The sequence below is a fragment of the Phoenix dactylifera genome, chromosome 4 (assembly GCF_051530095.1).
Source record: "Phoenix dactylifera cultivar Ajwa chromosome 4, Ajwa_hap1_PhDact_Kaust_v1.1, whole genome shotgun sequence".
NCBI classification, from domain to species: Eukaryota; Viridiplantae; Streptophyta; class Magnoliopsida; order Arecales; family Arecaceae; genus Phoenix; species Phoenix dactylifera.
This window is the reverse complement of record NC_143193.1, coordinates 44,873,484-44,894,225: the sequence shown is the minus strand read 5'-3', so window position 1 is coordinate 44,894,225 and position 20,742 is coordinate 44,873,484. Positions and strand designations below refer to the sequence as shown.

The 20,742-nt window shown below is 36.9% G+C and overlaps 2 protein-coding genes across 2 annotated transcripts; one reads left to right on the top strand and one right to left on the bottom strand.

Annotated features, from left to right (window-relative positions):
- The first annotated feature begins 2,102 nt into the window (after window positions 1-2,102).
- LOC103708847 (uncharacterized) lies at window positions 2,103-6,201 on the top strand. Its single transcript, XM_008793940.6, has 3 exons — window positions 2,103-2,211; window positions 2,955-3,043; window positions 5,850-6,201. Exons 1-3 carry the CDS (start codon window positions 2,173-2,175, stop codon window positions 5,995-5,997), a joined length of 276 nt encoding a protein of 91 aa, XP_008792162.1. The 5' UTR covers window positions 2,103-2,172; the 3' UTR covers window positions 5,998-6,201.
- Window positions 6,202-9,599: 3,398 nt separating this feature from the next.
- On the bottom strand, window positions 9,600-20,265 carry LOC103708845 (trihelix transcription factor GT-1-like). The gene is made up of 5 exons (XM_026805317.3): window positions 18,905-20,265; window positions 17,118-17,156; window positions 15,000-15,131; window positions 14,418-14,645; window positions 9,600-10,041 (listed from the first exon to the last, which is right to left on the bottom strand). Exons 1-5 carry the CDS (start codon window positions 19,527-19,529, stop codon window positions 9,827-9,829), a joined length of 1,239 nt encoding a protein of 412 aa, XP_026661118.1. The 5' UTR covers window positions 19,530-20,265; the 3' UTR covers window positions 9,600-9,826.
- Window positions 20,266-20,742: the final 477 nt, after the last annotated feature.

Here is a 20,742-nt window from a genome sequence, read left to right as displayed (position 1 = left end):
TAGTCAGCAGCCCCAGCAGTCGACAACCCAAGGTGGCGCCGACGATGTGGCACGCCCGGTAGCAGCTGGCAAAAATGGAAGGAATAACGTGAAACAGGGAGACCCTGTTCACGATTATTCCGGTGACTCACCAGCTAGATTTCAAAGAAGAGATAGTGGCCTAACAACCAAAAGAAGGAGAGAACAACCAACCAGAAAGACTCACCTCTAGCAAGCTCTCCCAGCCAGATCGATGGCGAAAACCCCAAGATCCTCTGCAGCAATGACTTCAAAAATTATCTCAAAATCAGCGACAAACTTGGGTGATTAACGATGAGGCTCGAAGGAGGGTTGAGATCCTTTAAATAGACACAGATGCTAGGGTTTCCCTAACCTCCAACAAAGTCGAAGAGGAGCCAGAGTCGGTCTCCTCTTCTGACTCAAACACGGGAACCCCATTCCCCTTTGTTTTTTTTTTTTTCATTTCGTTTGGGCCAAAATACTAGACCGGTCAAGTGGATTGGGCCCCGTTTACAGGGTCTCACAATGCATCAAGCTTATTGGCTTGAAATCATACCAATTAAGGTACGAGGCCCATCATTCCACCCAAACTCGTTCGTAGTAAAATAGAATTGCACAAAGATTTTTTAAAGTTGGGCTGTCTTAGGATTAATTCAAAATCAATCTGGTTATATGAATAGATTCAGGTGTAGCCCTCGAACCTAATGGATCACTAGGGATGCACCAGTTGGGAACTACTTTGCTCCTAGACATGACATGGCTAATAGTTTTATAATTTTTTAAATATGCTATTTACTGAAAAAAAGGTTATAGAAAGAAATGAACTGTGTTCGCTATAAGATTTTGGGATGTAGAATCATATTTTATTAAGTTTTATCCTTAATCAATTTATGATCATCATATATCAAAAATTTCTAAAATTCTTATAAATATGGCAATATCTTCTAAACTAAGTTAAATTTTGTTATTTGTATTTTTCATTGTTTATTCTATTTCTAATAAACATATTATTGTCAAGTAGAAGTTTAACTGAGTTGATGGATGGGTATGGAGTCATATAAAATAAATGGATTGAGTATGAGTTTTTAGTTTTCTTAACTTGATTATAAATATGTTTTGAGTTTTTTTAATGTTAAGCTAGATCGACCTAATCCGAACCCAACCCAATCCCATGCCTTGCATGGCATCCATGCTAGCCAAGTCCAAAGCTGGACTCCTTGTGTCATATTCCCACCAAACCTTTGACTCTCTCTCTCTCTCTCGCTTTCTCTCTCTCTATATATATATAGATATATGTGTGTGTGGGTGTATATATATATATATATATAGACAGGATGCAGAGGGAAATTTTCCGTAAGATTTTTTTTTTTGAGAGCAAGATTCTTTTCATATATAAAAATATTTCACATAAAAATATTTTCTGAAGGAAAGTTTTTCACATAAAGATATTTGGACTCTTACTCGCTGTTAGGATTTCCATAAAAACAAAAACACCATTTCGCTAATTCCTAAAACAAACGAAATATCTATGAGAACACGGTTTCCACGAATCCCAGAGTCATTCAGTTTCCCGAAAACTTGGACTCTCATTGACTTTTTCCATAAGTTTTTCATGTGTATACGGTTTCCACGAATTCAAGTTTGTCACGAATCCAAAACGAATCCTACTGGATTCTAAAAATCGGGACACGCGTTCCTTTTGTGGGCTTCTCTGTTTCCATAAAAACGAAATAACGGGAATAATAACGCCTGTCACCTTTTGCGTGTATGCTTAATAAAAGCAAAAAAAATACTAAATCAAGAATAAGATCGAAATACATATATACATATATACATATATATATATAGAAAAAATAATTCCTTCCACAGTTTTTAAATTTCATGAATCCCGGCTGCCTCGCTGACGTTGCTTGGTGGGAAAACAGAATCCTCCTCCTGCTTTCCTCTGCCTCCACGAAAATCCAATCATAAACCGCCACGTATTCGTAGTAGCCCGTTATTCTTGACTCGGATCCGTTGGAAGACTTCAACCGTGGACTCCATAGTTTGCGTGTCTTGCTTGGCTTCCTCTCTCTACATATACTTGGTTTTCTTCTGCTTTCCCCACGTTATTGGAAGCCTCTCTTCTTCGCCATTGCTCTCTGGATTCCTCCAACCTTTCTTCCAGCTCCAATGGCTTCCTTCACTTCGAGCAGATGGTTGAGACCTGAGGTAACCCATCAGCCTTCACCTTCTCTCTTTTAAGTTAGCCTTGACACCTTCGTATATGCTAGGTTTCTGGTTATGTAGTTTTAAGATCAAAGCGTCAGACTGATTGGATATTAAAAGTTATTGTTTGTTCTTCAATCATATTATCCAAGAAAACGTCTTCTCTTTACATCAGCCTTCACGACCTTCTTTTTTTTTTGGTTTTATATATATATATATATATATATATATATATATATATATATATATATATATATATATATATATATATATATATATATATTTGTGCAACAATTTTTTTCCTCTTCCAATGAGGCAACATGATTTGTTATGCTTATTTTATTTTGTTTGGTGACCAAAATTAATTTGCATTCATGCCTGATGTACCAAGTGAAACGGCTTCCATATGATTTAATTAATTTATCTAAAGTTTGTGTAGTTTTTAGGCATCAAGTCTGCCTGGACTTGCATAAATTTCATGGGTTTGCAAGCAGAAAAGATAAAAACAGGGAAGCGAGTAAGCGACCCATGTAGTATCAAAAAATTCCACTACAAGAGTAATGTCACACTTGACCTCCTGGAGTACTCTCTTGTCTTGAATATTGATAGCATTGTTCATTACTAAAGAGTTGCAATGTGCCTAAAGTTTGGATATGTCAATTTGATACTAATAATCAACAATAATCATTTTTTCAGTATAGATATGTGGGTAGAGCCTCATGTTGTAACCTTTCTTATGTCTATAGGTGTATCCCCTCTTCGCTGCAGTTGGCACAGCTGTTGGTATCTGTTGCATGCAACTGATAAGGAATATCACCACCAACCCTGAAGTGAGGTATGCTTGGTTTCCTCTTAACAATTTCAAACCTTAAAGGAAGTAATTGATAATGAAATGAAGAGATGCTGTAATTGAAATAAGAAAGAGATGCAGTAATTGAAATTAGAAGAGGGGTGTGTGCATTTACATGAAAAGAAATGTTTTAAATCTTGATGGACGGGGATATCTTCTCCTTCTCCTCCTTCTTCTTCTGTCCTATCCCGTTCTTATGAGAAAACCAAGATAGGGCAGGACAAAAAAGAAAAAAAAATAGAAAAAAAGAAAAAAAAGAAAAAAATAATAAAAAGACAAAAACAAGGAATGGAAAGAAAGGAAGAAGAAAAAGAAAAAACAAGGAAAGAAAAGAGAATAAAATAAAAAAGAAAAAAAATTAATAAAATAAAGAATGGTACATGATCGGGATAGCCTTTGGGATGAAGCAGGACAATGAGTGCCCAGCTTCATGAAACTAGGATATTCCCATCCCATGGAGTTTATAAAACCAGCTGCTGTCTGCGGCTTCTCTGACCAAAGAAAGAATTATATATTATTGTATCTAAATTCATGTGCTTGTCTACAATCACTTCTTTAGATATTATTAGGAAAATAAATAACTGAAGGCTCATGCGAATTACATATGAAGAGAGTAGAATAACATTATAGATCACATGATCCCACGCCTACCATTCCGTCGTCAATCATGCCTATTATGGGCTCATGCTTGTTTGTTCCTATTATGTTTTGATCAATAATGCTTATTTCCATGGTTGATTACTTCCCTTTATGTTGTAAATTATCAATTTTCAATTACTTCCTCACATGCTGCATGGTATTATCTCGCACACTATCTTGTGTAAGTCTATTATTGCCGTCATAAAAGTAGATTCTTTTTGAAGGGAGTAGCAGGATGAGATATTTGAACACAAGAAGTCAAAAATTTGAAGCAAAATTCATGAAATTTTGTTAAACTTTGTAATTTATATCATTTTAAGGAAATATCTCAATTGTTGACTTTCTATCTCCAAGTTATATATGGATCTAGAAAACAATGTAAATTCTGGAATCCTATGTACCTTATATATATGTATATGGCCAATTATATATATCTCAGCTCATGTGATGATAGGAACTTACGAGTTTTAACTGGGAATCCTCATGTTAGTTTGAATACAGAGCCTTCAAAAACGTTGATCTAATGAAAAACAGTATATTCAATGATTTTGATTGTCATATCTGACCTTTATATAGATATGTCTCACATAATACAATAAATTTGGAAGGAGATGTCACAATGTTAATGCAGAAACTGGAATGTTGCTGAGAAATGAGGCTTTTTGTTGGAAAATGCCAAGAATTTGAAAAAAAATTTGAACATCGGCACTCCATCGAATCTCTGATAATGCAATAATCAGACAATGGGAATTTAGTTACCCCTTCTAAGGTACTGGTTGTTGTCTATGTTAAACAGATATATAACAATTTAGTGATTAAAAAAAAAATGAACATCCAATTTATTTGAGCTTATTTCTTCTTTTTTTTTGTCAAAATAAATAAGATCCTAATACACTTGAAGTGATAAGTGTCAAGGAACTTTTAAGCAACCTCACATTAGCTGTTGGAGAGTGTATATAAGAAGAAGTCTTGAGAAATTATAGATCTGGCTGTGTCTAAGTGAAGGAACATTTTGGTTTGAACTAATGTAGGGGGCCATTTGTTTATTCTGTTAGATGATAGTAAAAATTAAAGGATTAGTGAGAGTTGGTCAATTATGAAGTGATGAGGTCCATGATAAATGTGTGGTTTTCAGACCAATGGTTATCTCATGATGCCAGAGTAATTTGATATTCATTAAACCGGAATTTTCCTGCTTTTTTAATAACACTAGAATTTTGAAACTGAGGAATCACAGTAAGAAAAATAAGATGGCTGACAATGTGGATCTGCAATCTTTGAAATGATAGAAAAATCACATTTTTTTTCAAAAAAAAAAGAAAACAAGTCACATATGGACTAGATGATCAAAAGATTCTGAACATTATATAACATTGGATCAACTTTCATCTGAGTTTCAAATTGCCAGTATTCTTAACAGAATTAATTTATTGTATTTTCTCCTGTTGGCTTGCAAATTCCAAATCCTCTGTCTGGTTGATTTGAATGATCTTAGTATGATGATTCATATATTGGATATCAAGATCCTATGACAATTTTGTGTAATCTTTCCTTACTTGTATACGATCATCTTTTATGAGTAATGATAAAAGCCTGTTTTCAAAGTAATCTGCAATATTTACCACCATAGAAAAGGTAGTCTGGTACAAATCACAAATCCTTTACTTTCTTCTCTTCTCTGCCTATTCTCAAATACATAGTTTATATATTAGGAGTAGAAGACACATCAAAATACCAAGAAATGACAATTATCCGATTTGGATGTTGTACCATTACTCATGAGAGCTGCTTCTCTGTCAAGAACCTCCGTGCTCTTGCTAAACTAGATCTTAGTGCATCTGGGCTGCTTGTCCAAGTTCATAATTATTGATTCAAGAGACTACTCTACCTCTCATAAGTTCTGCGTTTATCAGATTAGTCTGAGCACATCTTTCTTCCAATAATTTAAATTACGCTATGATCCAGGTTTGTGCTATTGTGCTTATGTAATTTCAATGGCGATTTGGAAATTTTGCTTCAAGATTTTTTTTTCTCCTCATATGGCATATTGATTTTTTGTTTTCATGTGTTTTAGAAACAGATGTTATCATTCACCTTCATGAAGGATAAGAAAACCATATTGTGGCTGATGCTAATTTTATTTTGTGTACAGGGTCACAAAAGAAAACAGAGCTGCAGGAGTGCTTGATAACTTCTCAGAAGGAGAGAAATATGCAGAACATGGCCTCCGAAAATTTCTCCGCAACAAGAACCCCGAGATCATGCCATCTCTTAACAAGTTCTTTTCAGATCCAAATTGAAAAATTATTGGAAACTGTCCAAACTTCTGTTATTTTTGGTCCATGATTCTTCTTGCCTGGCTTTTGAAATGCTTCATTCTAGAAGAGATTGATTTTGCTGATAGGGTGACTATACCTCCATATTTGAGTGCTGTTGGTTTCAATAAATTTGTTGAACAAAGGATTTCATATCAGTAACTATATCATTCCACATCTTAAGTTTCATGTGAGGATCTAAAATAAGCACGTGATCATAGTGTTGGTTTATATATTAACACCAGAGTACTTTAGAAGTCTCATCCTTGTTTTAATTTGCTGCTATGATGTGAAGGTAATGGATGTTATTTATAAGTTGGTAAAGAGATTGAAAAATTCAGTAATATATGTGAGCTGTTTGATTCCCATAACTTGAAGGAATCAATCGTGCCATCTGCGGCGATTTCATCCCTATCTACAGAAGGGTCCTGTTGATGATTAGGAATGACCAGTGCTATCATGACATGAAAAATTTAGGTCCTTTATATTGTGGTATGTTTCAATATCACTATGACAGTATCAATTCCATGTTGTACCTTCTCTCCATGGTCTTCTTCGGAAGCCCATAAATTGTACCAAACGGTACTGACACTTAGTATGCTGAATCGGCTCCAAACCATACCGACACAGTGATAGCATGGCACCGACACGGAGCTCGATACCAAGTCGACATATTTTGTTAAAAAGAGTGTTATTAGCATGGTATTAATTAATAATTGGTCCATTGTCGATCTGCTATTCTGGATCAATTTTAGTCTATTGTACGTATCTTAAGTTAACCAATGTTCTATAAGCTGATGATTTAGCTCCAGCTTCGAGAGCAACCCTCGAGGATCAATGGCAACCAAGCTATTCCATCAAGATATTGTGAAAGATGATTGGGTAGGCTACCAAATTCTCGAAGTTTTACTGTTAGATTATGCGCCACTTTTTGAAGTCCAGTTCAGTAAAAGCTACTGGATTTCAGAATGCTGCATTTGAATGCATTTGCCAGTTGGGCTCTGAAATAGGAGGCATTATTTCATGAAGACATGATCAAGGCCTTTTGATTCAGATTCTAATGAGAATATAAACCAGTGCAGCTATGGATACATCAAGTCTTGTAGGATTTGATACTGAAGGTGTCATGAAGGCCCTGTGATTGAAGATAGCAGCTAGGTAGCCTGGAGAGAAGCAGAACATGTTGTGCATGACTGGTGACAATAGCACTATATGAATCAGTCATAGCTCAAGGAATGAGTATTTATGGAGTAGTGGATGAGAAACAACCCCTCCTAGTTTCGGAAAAAAAAAAAAAATCAAATATACCACTCAACACAATCTATTAAACTTCCTTTGGTATGGCCACCTTTATGGTGCAAGTCGTTAATTTGGGGCCAAAATATCAATATTTCCCTTGGCGTTTTGAAAAGGAAAAAAAACTGAGGTGTAGAGGTTTGAGAGAGGTATTGTTCTAACAAAATAAATAAATAAATAAATAAAAATGAATGACGATGACGACGACGACAAATCAAACGTGGCTGAGTCAATTGCAGGCCATTGACCCATGGTTGGATTTAGCCTTACCTGGTCCAACTCATTTAAAACCCGAACCAACTTGAAACAAACGGGACTGTTCAGCGAACCGGAATCCATTCGACGGCCAACATATCACCAGCACTGTGAAATAGAGCGGATCCCAAATAAATTCAACTACGATGCAGCTAGATGGTGTCTATCGCTTTCAGATATGTATGAACCAGGCATTTGCAACATAATTTTTTTATCAACATGGATGTCGATAAGATTATTGCAATGTTATATTTGATTCAAATATATGGTAATCACACAACCACAATTAAATCCCTGATGCATCAGTGAGTTGGGAACGAATATTATTATTTTTGTAACAACCCAAGACCTCATTCAAAATGGATAGCTGGAAGATATTATTTGAATTTCTTGATCCTATATAAGTAACCAAGATCTACCCAGCGAATAACCGATGTGGGACTAAACATATGTCCGCACGGATCCTCACATACTCCCCCCGTTCAAGCCCTGATGTCCAAGTTAGGTAAGGATACAAATCTATTCAAAATCTAATCACAGACACCACGATCGGCTTGTGATCAGCCCCAATAGATTCGTGTTGCAGTACCCCCTAATCCACATAGGTTATAAAATAAGTCCGCTCTAATACTATTTTATTAGAACCTCATCTAAAATGACTAACTAGAATGTATTATTTGGATTCTTTGATCTTGTATAAGTACCCAAAATCTACCCAGCAAATAACCGATGTGGAACTAAACACACGTCTGCACAGATCCTCACAATTTTAAGATACACGGATTTATCTATAAGTATCCATATCTAGCTATCCATTCTTGTATAAGGATAATATAGCAATATCTGGTATTTGTATTCAACCAGAAAAAAGATTTTAAGAACAATATTTACTTCCAAAGGAAGGGCATATAAATTCATTTCTTATTAACGGAATAGAGGAACAAATAGAGCCAAATACTGAATATGTTTTCAGACTCATTGGCCATGCATCTATGGTTGCATGACGCATTATGGTGCATAGATTTAATGCTTAGATGCCTAACAACACTATAACATCATCAAGATGAAATATAATATGACAAGCATTCCAGTTCTCCTGCTAATCAAGTACACAGTTGCAGATGGTAATCATAACTTTTATGCGGTGTTGCAGACAAATCTATCTTCTTGCCGTTTCTAACATGCCGATTACTCTGACATGATAAAACCCTCCTTCCTTGCATTCAAATTGCCATATAGCTGCTTGCTTTTTCTAATTCCATCTGGAATGCGTACGCAATGAACACTGTATATATCCATGTAAACCATTTCTAGCCAACCAGTTTGCCGGACCATTTGCCTTCTTTGGTGTTAAGCAGTTCTAGCCAACCAATCTGCCGGACTATTTGCCTGCCTTTGTGTCTGAACATTGTAGTTTGCTGAAGGATGTAGCAAATATCTAATTAACTTGTAACCTCATATGAAGTCACTTTCTACCTGCATACCCTGAAACTTCTCCAAAACTTCTTACTCTTCACATTCAAAAGTTTAATAAGAGATTGCAGCGCATCCTCGGCAATTACCCCTCAAAAACCACCAGAAAATATATACTTGAATCAACCACCTGGTGAATTATTGAAGTATAAATTAAACAAGCAAAATGTTAAACATCACCTATTCCCTGCTGTTGATGTAACAATCAACAGAGGCCGATGTCGCAGTTGGAACTTTGAGAATGGCCCGATCTCAACCAACACTCACCTACCTCTTGTGTTGCTGCACCAATTCTCTTGCTTGATGTAACAAAGAGAAGCACCGACATGCCATGATATATCATGCAGCTCGGTGAATGAAAAGGTTAACTTACCTTCTTAAGGTTTGCAATTGCACCTTAGAGAATTAACAAAAGAGCTGTGCGATGATCAATTACAAACCCACTAAAACAACTGCCCAGACATATTTCTGTAAAGAGAATCATTTTGTATAGATTTATCTACAAGGTTAATAGAGTCAGTCACCTCATCTCAGGGGTGCAAATGGTTCAGCGGACATCCAACTGCAACAGAAAATTTCAAGTCTAACATTTTTAATCAGATGATGTATAACATTGGGATAATGATAACGTGACTTCACTAGGACGGATACTTGATTTAAAACTACAAACTCAGCTATTCTCAGTAGTTTAATGCACAACCTCAATGGTCAAACAGCATGAACATTTTGTGAACCCCCAAAGTATATAGTTGTCTGGTGCTTCAAGGCATCATATATGTTTTGGTGCTCTCTAATCACTCAGGAGTCTTAAACCCTGATACACAGCACCAGGATGAAGGTCATCCATCGTATCAACACTTCTAAAGCCGCTTAACTCTCTTAGGCCAGTCCAGCCATTGCGATTAAGGAAATCACGAAAATCCTCTTGAGTGTAGAACGTCTTCTCCTCAGTACGAACTGGTATGTGGTCACTCTCATCATATATGCAAATTTTTATTGTGATCCCTGAAACAACCAGAAAAGTCAAGATCTAAGCTTCAGGAAAGACACCAATTTATGATGAAACAAGAGTTAAAACATCATTCAAGAATTTGAATAAGAATAGGAAATCAATTGGAGGAACATTAGTTTTCAAAAGACCATGTCAAATAAATGGAATTAATTAAAGATTTTACAAAGACGTCTAGAAGAAAATGCTCTGTACTGAAACTTTCACATGCAATCATTCCCACAATTTAGATAAATATACTTGTGTGACTGTGTCAATGCATTAAATGGTCAAAATCAAATACCAAAACATGGAGCTGACAGACATCTCTGCATTAATAAGATGCAAGCATCTCCATATATCATGATCAAGGTACGCCGAATCGATACCGGTCGGTGTACCGGTGGCGACCCGGTCCGCCGTGTGGGAGTGCGCCCGCGTAGTTGCCAGCACATGCAGGCGCACTGCCCCATGGAAAAAAAATTCTCTGCATTTCCCCGCATTTCCCACGCATTTCCCACACATTCCACAGGTGAGACCCTGCGTGCACGGCCGCATTTTTTCTTTTTCTTTTCTTCTCCTTATCCTTTCTCCTCCTCTCTTCTCGTCTCTTTCCCTCCTCCCATAAGCAAGGAAGGGCGAGCACCCCGACGAGGCCCGGCACCGATAAGTCTTCTTATTCTCCTCTCTCTTCTTCCTCTTCTTTCCTCTTCTTCTTCCCCGCACGCGTGGGCATGCTGCCCTGCTGCGTACCGGCGGTTCGCACCGATACGCAGCAAGAATGGTCCGTTCCGGCCGGAACCGACCAGTTCTAGCTGGAACCGTTTTCCACGGCTGAACCGTACTGGTTGGCCCCAATACCAGTACGGTACGTGTTGAACCGGTCCGTATCCAGTTCAGCATACCATGATCATGATTGCTGGATACATGAGTGACTGTACCACACACCATCTTGACATTATTCATTGACGAGTTTGAATAGATGAGGGCACATTACTTCACATCAACTGACCCTATAATGATGATTGCATTGTATTTGTGGCATTTAATGCATTGGTGAGAAAACCAGGAGGCCCCTACACATTCATAAAACCATTGTGGCAAACATCTTTGATTGTATAGAATTATAAATACAAGCATGCATGCATGCACAGGCATGAACCCACCCACTCACCCATGCACACCAGCACATGTTTGACGCACCCAACTAGTTAAAATGGAAATAGAAACAAACTGGCAAGTAGTAGTACCGTGTTACCTTCACATCATCTGTTAAACAGGTGGAACTATTAGTACATTGTGGTCGAACTAAATGATTTTAGTTCAAACCATCTGCAATGCAACTTGTAACTTCTTGGCTCTCCATTCTAGATTTATCCAAATTTGACCACTTCTCAAAGCATTAATCCTTGACATCCCTGTCATAATCCTAGCAAGTCTGCCCTTGGTCCTTAACCACTATCTTTACCAACCATGACACAGTGATCTAACTATTACCTCCTCTGACTGGGCATCAATCCTTCACTTTCTTCCGCTGTGGGCAATCAAAATAGGGTAGTGGGGACAAGGGCAGAAAGTAAGTGATGAGACTAAATAAAAGCTAGCATTAGATGGAAAAGTTGAGAAGGAATCAATCTCAGGCTTATCACCAACCTAAGAATAGTGGGGTTGGGACAAGGTAGGAATAAGTTAGATGAATTGAGTACTAGTCACAAACAAGATATAAGGTGATGAGATCATTAAAGGTAGAGTTCAAATATGGTAGGGTAACGAATATAGAGAGAAGATGATAAACGGTTATGACAACAAAAGGAAGGACGAAGTGAGAGACTAGTAGAAGTGAAGATATAAGAACCTTATCTTGCTTATCGCGAAAAACAACGTCTGTTTCTGCTTCTCCTTTTTATTTAGTGCGAAGTGGGTTTTCAATTAATTTTTTATATTTCGACCAAATCAATATATGTGTAGATGAACTACAAACATATGGTTGGGTTTGTATAAAGAGTTGCTCTAGAATCCTAGCAGAAAGAATTGAGTACGCATCTCGTTAGTGCCAGCTACATGATGGGCCGTTTGAATTTTGAGAATTCATACAATTAATCGTGATCTATAACATATAAAATACTTCAAAATATAATGAAAATATGAAAGCCATTTGAATATCATGATCCTGAAAAAAATGAAGAAAATAGATGGAAAAATTGTTTTCAGAAAATAATAAGTGATCGATAGTTTTCCATGTTTGACAAAATGACTGTTTTTTTCTCAAGGAAGGAAACATTGCCCTGTATGTTGATGTATTTAAATAATATATATTATTTAATATTTACAGAATAGCAAAAGTAACTGCAGTTATATATTTTCACTAGAAAGGTGCCTTCTTTTTTCTCATAAAACTTACCAACTTTTAGTAAGTTAAATAAATATTAATTATTTAATACAGTAATATACTTAAATGTTACTACATATACAGTGATGAATTAATGCATATTATTATTAGGGGATTTTGGATCTCTAAGTTTCCAAATTACGAGAGGAAGAGATGGTAATGACCTGCTATCTGATGATATAACTTGTCTGCATATGTGCCGTGTGCATGTGTTATGGAAAATATTAATATATGCAAAGTATTACATGCATAGACAATATATTTCCTGTTTGGCCTACATGTCCAGGTGTGACTAAAGGAGCTGATTTCTTTCATTTATTTAAACTTTGTTAAATGAGCTGCATTTACTTGTGTTACATGGACATTCACATTAGAACTCTACGAGTTTGTGTCAGATGCTTATCCGAATCAAGTGCAACTCATAAGCTTGGACACTTATCAAATTCTTGGATTTCGGCTTTTAAAGATTGCTAGAGTGTTGCATGTTTCCAAAAAATGAGTTTAACCCACCATAATGATGTAGAAGTGAACTGTCAAGAATGTAAAAATAAAAATAGCTTTGTGAAATTTTATTTTTCTCATACTCTTAACTAACAGGAAAGTAGGGATAAGAAATACATATGCTAAGGATTTTAACCAATAATATCTTTCAATGCTTTCTTTTATGAATATCTTGAAAATAAATATATAATTTATTCATTTTTCCTACATGTATCCATATATCCTTTTCTTTTTCCTCTTGCAAAGTCAAATGCTTGGCCGTGTCAGAATTCAATTCTCATGCTTCTGTCCTTACTATGCTGATATTGTTTTACAAAAAATGACTTTGCTTATTTTCCTAGTTCATGCGATAATTTACATTCTTATTCAATCAATTCAACGTAATCATTTAGTTTTCAAACTCCATGACTGTCCGGGTGTCAGGCCACACTCTTTGTTTTACAAATTTTCTCCTCAATATTTGTGGCAGCATATAAATGCATTCACTTGTTTAGATGTGCTCCCTTTTTTTTGTCTCAAAGACTTCTAAAGGAGATAATTATGCAGGTGCACTTGATCAACAGTGGGAGTGTGATAAACACTCATTAGTAATGACAACCTATAGAGAAACTCAAACAGTTTTTTGGTATACAATTTCAACCATGCACAGACTAATCAAAGCATTATATGCATTTGCATGTGTCAAATGGTAATAATATAAAAACTAGCATGAAAAGCTTGAAATAGAAGGTCTGAATGAAGACTTGAAGAGATAAAGACCATTTCAGGAGGCCTATGCTTTGTGTATCCTTTTGGATTTGCATGCATTATGTATCAAGATCTGATATGGGGATGTTCATCTAGCTATGCAGTGATTATAAATCTGAAGTCGGTTGCAAAAGTTTCACATAAAACGATTTCCGCTGGATGGCCTGTTTTTGTCCTCATTACATGAGTACGTAATCGTGCAGTTCTTCACCCCATGAGAACTGGAAAAGAAAGAGAAGGCTATCAAGGAAGGCTTATCAAGAAATATTATAAAGTTAGTAAGGAAATGCTGAGATTTCCCATGTAGTTTTCTCTAGTACAAAATGGCTGAGGCAGAGCAAAGTTGTGTAGTTGGACTCATGGATTGGCTGGGTGGGTTGGTTCCCATAAGGTAGGAGACAAGAACTAATGAAAAATTCCCATAAGGCACTCACATACATCATCGATCAAACTGATTTTATACTTTATCTGCCCAATACTTAGATGGTTGAATAGTAGTTAAATATCACTCCTTGCCTCTTATACTCAGTATTGCAATTTAAACTCTGAAAAGATAATTACGCCACCTACAAAAAGACACTTGCACTATTTGGAGAACAATATTCCAAATACTTGAAAAGTTGCAAGGAAATTTTAAAAAAAGGGACACACTATGAAACATGTGTATAAATTTTATTAAACTGTTGAATTTGGCTAACCAATATACAAAATCTTAAATAGTTGGTCATTGCAAAATATGTAAGCATTTTATATTACCATCGTCGAGATGAAGAATATAGGTCCCCAGTGGCATGTCCCTGTCAAGGCTACGAACTACCTCATCTTCATCCTCCAGCCAAAATGCCCTTCTAGTCCTTATTCCAAATGCTGATTTGATTGCATCCTTTATTGCTTCTGCGCTGCCATCAATACCAATCTTTCTTGTGTAGTCTCCCCACTTGACTAAAATAACCCTTCCACCATACGAGGTATGATTATCGCCACCTACCGAAAAAGAAGAACATGGAGGGAAGGCAAGCATGACGCATTACTTTTCCAAAACTGCCATTACATCTACATGTGGTAATTTATTAAGTTCTATCAAGACAGACTGCAGAAGGTATAGTATCAAAAAATAGACAGAATATCCAATTTGATTCACTTTCATTGACAAAAAAAATGAAACCATCTGCTCAAACTTTGCATCTAGTCTCAGAAGATTCAGTTTCAATAACATTTTCCTGGACCAAGGAAAAACAAATCAAGAAAATTTTCTGCGCTTCCAAAATAATTTATCAGAAGAAACCAATAAACAAGACAATGCAAGGATTAATCTAGACTGCAACAAAGATGCATTACCATTTGCAGGGGTGTCTCTCCAATTCCAAGGGGAGACACCACTGGCTGCCACTTCATCAGCTGCTGTTATGGCAAGAGGATGTCTCTCATGATCCAAACGCCTGTCCACATTGAGTGTTGACCTACCAGTGCCTGATATTCACTAAAGATTTTTTTAATTAAAAAATTCAGAAGGTTAAATATAGATTTGACAGCTGAACATATTTATTTCCCAGCAAGAGCAATAGATAAAGTTCACAAGTTTACCCATGTGTACCCTATGATACACATGAAGCAAAATATCACATGAAATTATGGCCTTCATGTTCATGTAATGAACAGGTCAAAGGCACATCAAATTTATATGAAGCAAAAAGCATATTTGATGAGTGCAAATCAAAGCCAAAAATGACCAGAAATATTATTAAGGAGTAGGTACATAAAAATAGATTGATTTAAAGTTCCAATTAATATACATATTGTATAATATGTTTCAGGGTTTATCACTATGTGACTCTTCTTAACACAATTTTCTCGAAATGCAGCTCTGTTCCATCTAACATATGGCTAGATCTAGTTAAAACATCAGTCTCTATTTTCACATCGTTATACATGATTGTGCAATGATGGAACAAACTCATATCCATGGTTTCAAAAACCGTTGGAACGGGATAGTATGATCAGTATCATACCGTTCCAATGCAACACCGGCATGGTACAAGTGCCAAGACACTGAAACCCTATGCACCAGTATCTATTGGCTGTCCAGGTTTGCACCAGTGCGCATTGATGCATACCAATAGTATTGTACCGGCTATGCGATGCATACTAATAGTTTTTTATTTTTTTGAAGCTATTAGTTTTAGTACATACTAGGGCGAGCCTTGGCCCAGAGATAATGTTGCTCTATTGTGACCATAGGTGTCATAGGTTCCAAACATGGAAATAACCTCTCCATATATGGGTGTAAGGCTATAAAAATTTGTATTGTGCTTGTGCCCATGCAACCATATTAAGAATGGTAGGGCAATGAATAATGGTAAAATTCACAATGTAGCAGAGACAGAGATGATATAACATCCTTGTGGTCATATTTAACGCTAAACTCAAGTATCTAGGCTGAAATGAAACCAAGTTACGTCAGGCCACCCCCCCCCCCCCCCCCCAAAAAAAAAAAACTTCGAACTTCACATTTACACCCTACTATGCTATGCACAATCCTCTTCCAACTTGGTTCCATGGTAACCATTGCCTCTTCTAACCCGTCCTTTCCTAAACTAGTGTCTAATTTAGGTTTAATATTGGTTATAAATAATAGTTATTCCAATAAACAACGGCCCTTATGCAAGCTTGCTTTATGCGCATATTAGTAATTAGCACTAGACCACATGCCATATGTCAGACATTAAAGCTACAATTTAGACATTTGGATTCACTCTCATTATATGACACAGAGAATAGCAAGTATGACATAAGCAAGTATGCTCAAGCTTCTTCCACAAGTTATTTCAGTTGTCTCCAACTTCATCAAGATCAAAGGAAATGTACTACTTTCAGCATAAAGTAGCTAGAATTAGCCATTTGGCATAAACTGAATTGCCAATAGTACCGAACTATATTCAGCACCTTACTAATCTATGATTTATTCAAAAAGTCTACAACATGTTCCAGAGACTATGTTTCCCCAAGCATACCGCCAATTACAGGTACTAACATACTACTACAATATCCATCTAAGAATTTTCACTAATATTGATATGAGAGGAAAAACATGTGCTCATTTTTCAAGTTTTCTGGAGAAAGCATGTGCGTTTTTTTTCTCAATTTTCCCTATAGATTACATGTTTCTCTTTTTTCAGCAATATGTTACTTCTTATTTTCTCTTCTATGTTTTCATTACATCTTCCAGACTTTTGTATAAATTACAAATTGATTACCATGCAGAACCTGACAAAGATCTCAACGTGGCTGAGAAAGCAGAACTTAAACCAACCCTAGAAAATAGCATCCATAAAAGTACCCAAAAAAACTAAACTATGCAAAAAGAAAACACCAAAATTGAAAATATATAAAGCACAAGCAACTAACTGACAATGTAAAGAGCGAATTATCATGAATTCTAAATTGATAGTCTAATACCTTCCACAGGCCCAAATGAAATATTAGCATCTTCGAGACCTACAAATAGAAGAAAATGAAAGAACGAATGAAGGAATGAATACTAATCAAGCAATCTTGAGAAGTAACTGCCAGTATATGAGGGGAAGTAGATGAAGTCACACAGCTAACTTATAAATGCAAATTATGAACCATAAACATGAAGACTACTAAAATTTATTAACATCCAAAAAGAGATGAAAGATAGAAACATAAAACAGTAACATTACTATTTAATTTTGCTGGAGCAAAGATCAATCATTCTGTACATCAATATCACAGCCTAAAGATAACAAATCGGTAATAATAAGCTTAATCTGAGAATAGAACCAAAATGCTTGTAGCGGCAATTCACATCTTAAATTAATATCCCATACACTTCAAGTTTGTTGACAAATTTGTTAGGAAGATAACACAGTTATATACCATGAGTCCTGTGAACTTACTTTTCATACTGCATTTTACGTCATGATCTATTCACCAAAGTCTACAGTCCACTCATGCATCTACTTATATTAACATATCAAGCATAGACATTTCATCAATTACTTTAATAAAAAGAGTTCTCCCCACTGTTCACTTCTAACCCTAGCAACAATACTCCAGAACCTCAGGCCAATGATCCTATGTACCTAAAAATAAAACAAAGTGCACTCACCTACACCAATTATCAAGCAAAGACCTAATCCGATGGCCCTTAATCACCTTATATTTTGCTCCTATTTTAATGGTTTAGAGTGCTGTCAAATGGGTAATGGAATAAAGGGAGAAACCCATGAATTTCCAAGCCAGAAAGCACTTTCCAACGATGCAGATTTGTGATACAATAACACTGTCAATGAAGGCTCCTAAGTTCTAGATCAACTACTGATGATCAAGCAAATTACATAAGCAATGCTGGAAGCAGCAGAGAATGCTGTCGTATGGGATTTTGATATGACCTTGACAATTTCCATGTCATAGTACATCTTTCTCTATAAGGCAAACTATGGATGGTCGATAGCAAAGAAATTGCATCAATTTGATAACCCACAGAAGCCAACAACCATCAACATAAAGGATTTGCATCTGTCAATTAGGTTAGAACAGAATGACTAGTGAAGGAATTGTACTTTAGGAATTGTTTACATTTTCGAAAGCCTTTATTGAGTTTAATTTATTTGAGTTACAACTCCCTGAAAGCAGTTATAATGTAAAGGCTTGAGCAATTAGGTTTATATTTTGCATCAGAATTGGGATCACCAGGCTATCCAAAGAATCTTAGTTTCAGAAGCATAAGAAATACATGCTTCAAGGTTTTACAGATATTATACAGAGTCATGAAAAAGTAAGGTACATGCAAGAAACTGGCTATGGTGTCTTAGGAAATACACTGCCAGTTTCTTATAGACACGGTGGAAGATACACGGGAAAGTTCATATTTGGTTAAAGAAGTGTTAAGTACATATCATAACATATACATCTCGTGAAAGAGTAAACAGTTTGGGAAACATGCATGTGACCCAAGGTCATTTGGAAAGTTAGGAAATTGAATTCAAGCATAATCCCCCCTTGATATCCTATTGTAAAATGCATGCATTTAAGTCATGGACAAGGGATGACCTTGTTTCCAAATGGCCAGTGTCAATCCATGCAAAATGTCTAAATACTTATTCTCACTCTTAAATCAATCAACCAAAACATTCCTTCGAAAAACAGTAAATGCCCATTTAAATGCTTTCCTGCTGCAAATACAAGAACAACCCGAAAGAGAATCGAATGAATAATACCTTTATCAGAAAACTGCAGGTAAGAGTCGACCTTGGAGGCCGTGGGGCTCTTATAAGCTGGGTTCTTGTTCCTCTCCTTGAGCATCTCATCAAGCTCCTTATAGTACGACATCTTCACCGCCCCGCTACCCTTCGCATGATACTTCACCTTCTTGAATTCCTTCAGCAGATTCCTCCACTTATCTGTGCACATGGTCGGTGACCGGTCGAACCCCTTATCCTTCATCTTCGCCGAGATCTGCTCCCACAAATGCTTGTTCGACTTCGACATGTTAAACAGCCCATCCATCTCCCGCCGGAGGCTTATGAGGCTCCGCGTCTCCTCCTGGACCCAGGTCTCAGCCCGCTTCTTAGGCGCCTTCATCTCGTGGTCCTCCCCACTGCTCTCGGCCAGAATCATCTGCTGCTGCGGCTGCTGCTGCGCCGGCGGCAGCCCGCCATTGCTGACGACCTGGATCATCATGTCGCGGCTGTCTTCTTTGTAGTAATCGACCGATTGAGGCTTCTCCGACAAGTACATGCTCTTCCTTGCCCCCTGCTGCTCGTCGTCGCCCTCTTCCTCTCGACTCCGGAAGCAAGGGAGGAGGAATTGCGAGAGGTACTGGTCTAGAGTGAGTAGAGACATCGGAACAAAACAGAAAATTCGGCATCAAATTGAACTTCCAAAGGAGCAAAACCCATGTTTCGGATCCCTCCAGAACAAGGGCTAGTAAAAATCGACACAAGTCAATTAAAAGGAAGAAAAAGAGATCAAAACGAAAGGAAAAATCGGGTTTCAGGAATAGGAAGCAGCATAAACCAATAGAACCGAAGCAAAGGGGACGAAAAAGAGATCAAAAGGAAGAGAAAAATTGGGCTTTTAGTTGGGTTTCCGGGAAGGGGAGGAGCGGAAGAGAGATTATTTCTTGGGTTTAAGGACTGGGGATCGAAATCGGAGGAGAAAAAGGAGAGAGGGAGATAGCAGGGATTGGGTGGGTTTTGGGGTTGGAAAGTCACGATCTTTCCTTCTCCACTGGGAGTGAGAGCTGAGGCTTCGGAGCGGAAAAAGAGAGGAGGGAGAAGCGAAGTGCGCGTGAGATTTCGGACCTTTTGTCGGAGTACTCTGCGACTCCTTAAAAAGAGGCCTAAGGTTGTCGGTTGGGCGCATCACACTTCTCAGTAGGGATTGGGGCGCCTGAAAGGCTTCTGCATCTCAAGTTGACAGAATCCCCCTCTTTCTGAGATGTAATCCCTTGTCTCTTTTAGTTTCTATTGCAAGGCCTTCTTTTAGTTTTAGGCTTTGCTCAAAAACTCTCTCTTTTTTTCTTTATCTTGTAATAGGCTTCGGCTCGAGGCCATCTCAAGATCAGAGGTAGAAATTCTTGGTCCGATTTGCTAATCTGTGCTATAGAGCTGCACCGTAACGAGGCACTCCACGAAGAACATTCACAAAGTGCATGCAAAAGATTAAATTTTTTTCACTATAGCACAAAAAGAAAGCGCTCTATGACCAATCTCATGTTTTAAGGGCACCTCTAAATGCAAAAAGTAATCAAAATAAGTTGCCAAATTGAACTTTTACCATCGGACAATTTGTACTTTTAGTGAGATTCAAATTTCCTTCAAGAGCAAGTTTTTTGCTATTTAATTAAGATATTACCATCTGATGGTTCGACTTTTGTTGTCAAATTACATATTTGTATTAATATAATTCCATCTTTTAGCCATAACTTTCTTATATAATCTCTAATCGATGTGATTCAAGATGACATTGGAAAGGGTTTGACATGTTTGTTTTAGGTTTGCTCATTTAATAATCAGGTTAGGCTAATTAGGTTGCAGAAAAAATTTACAAGCGA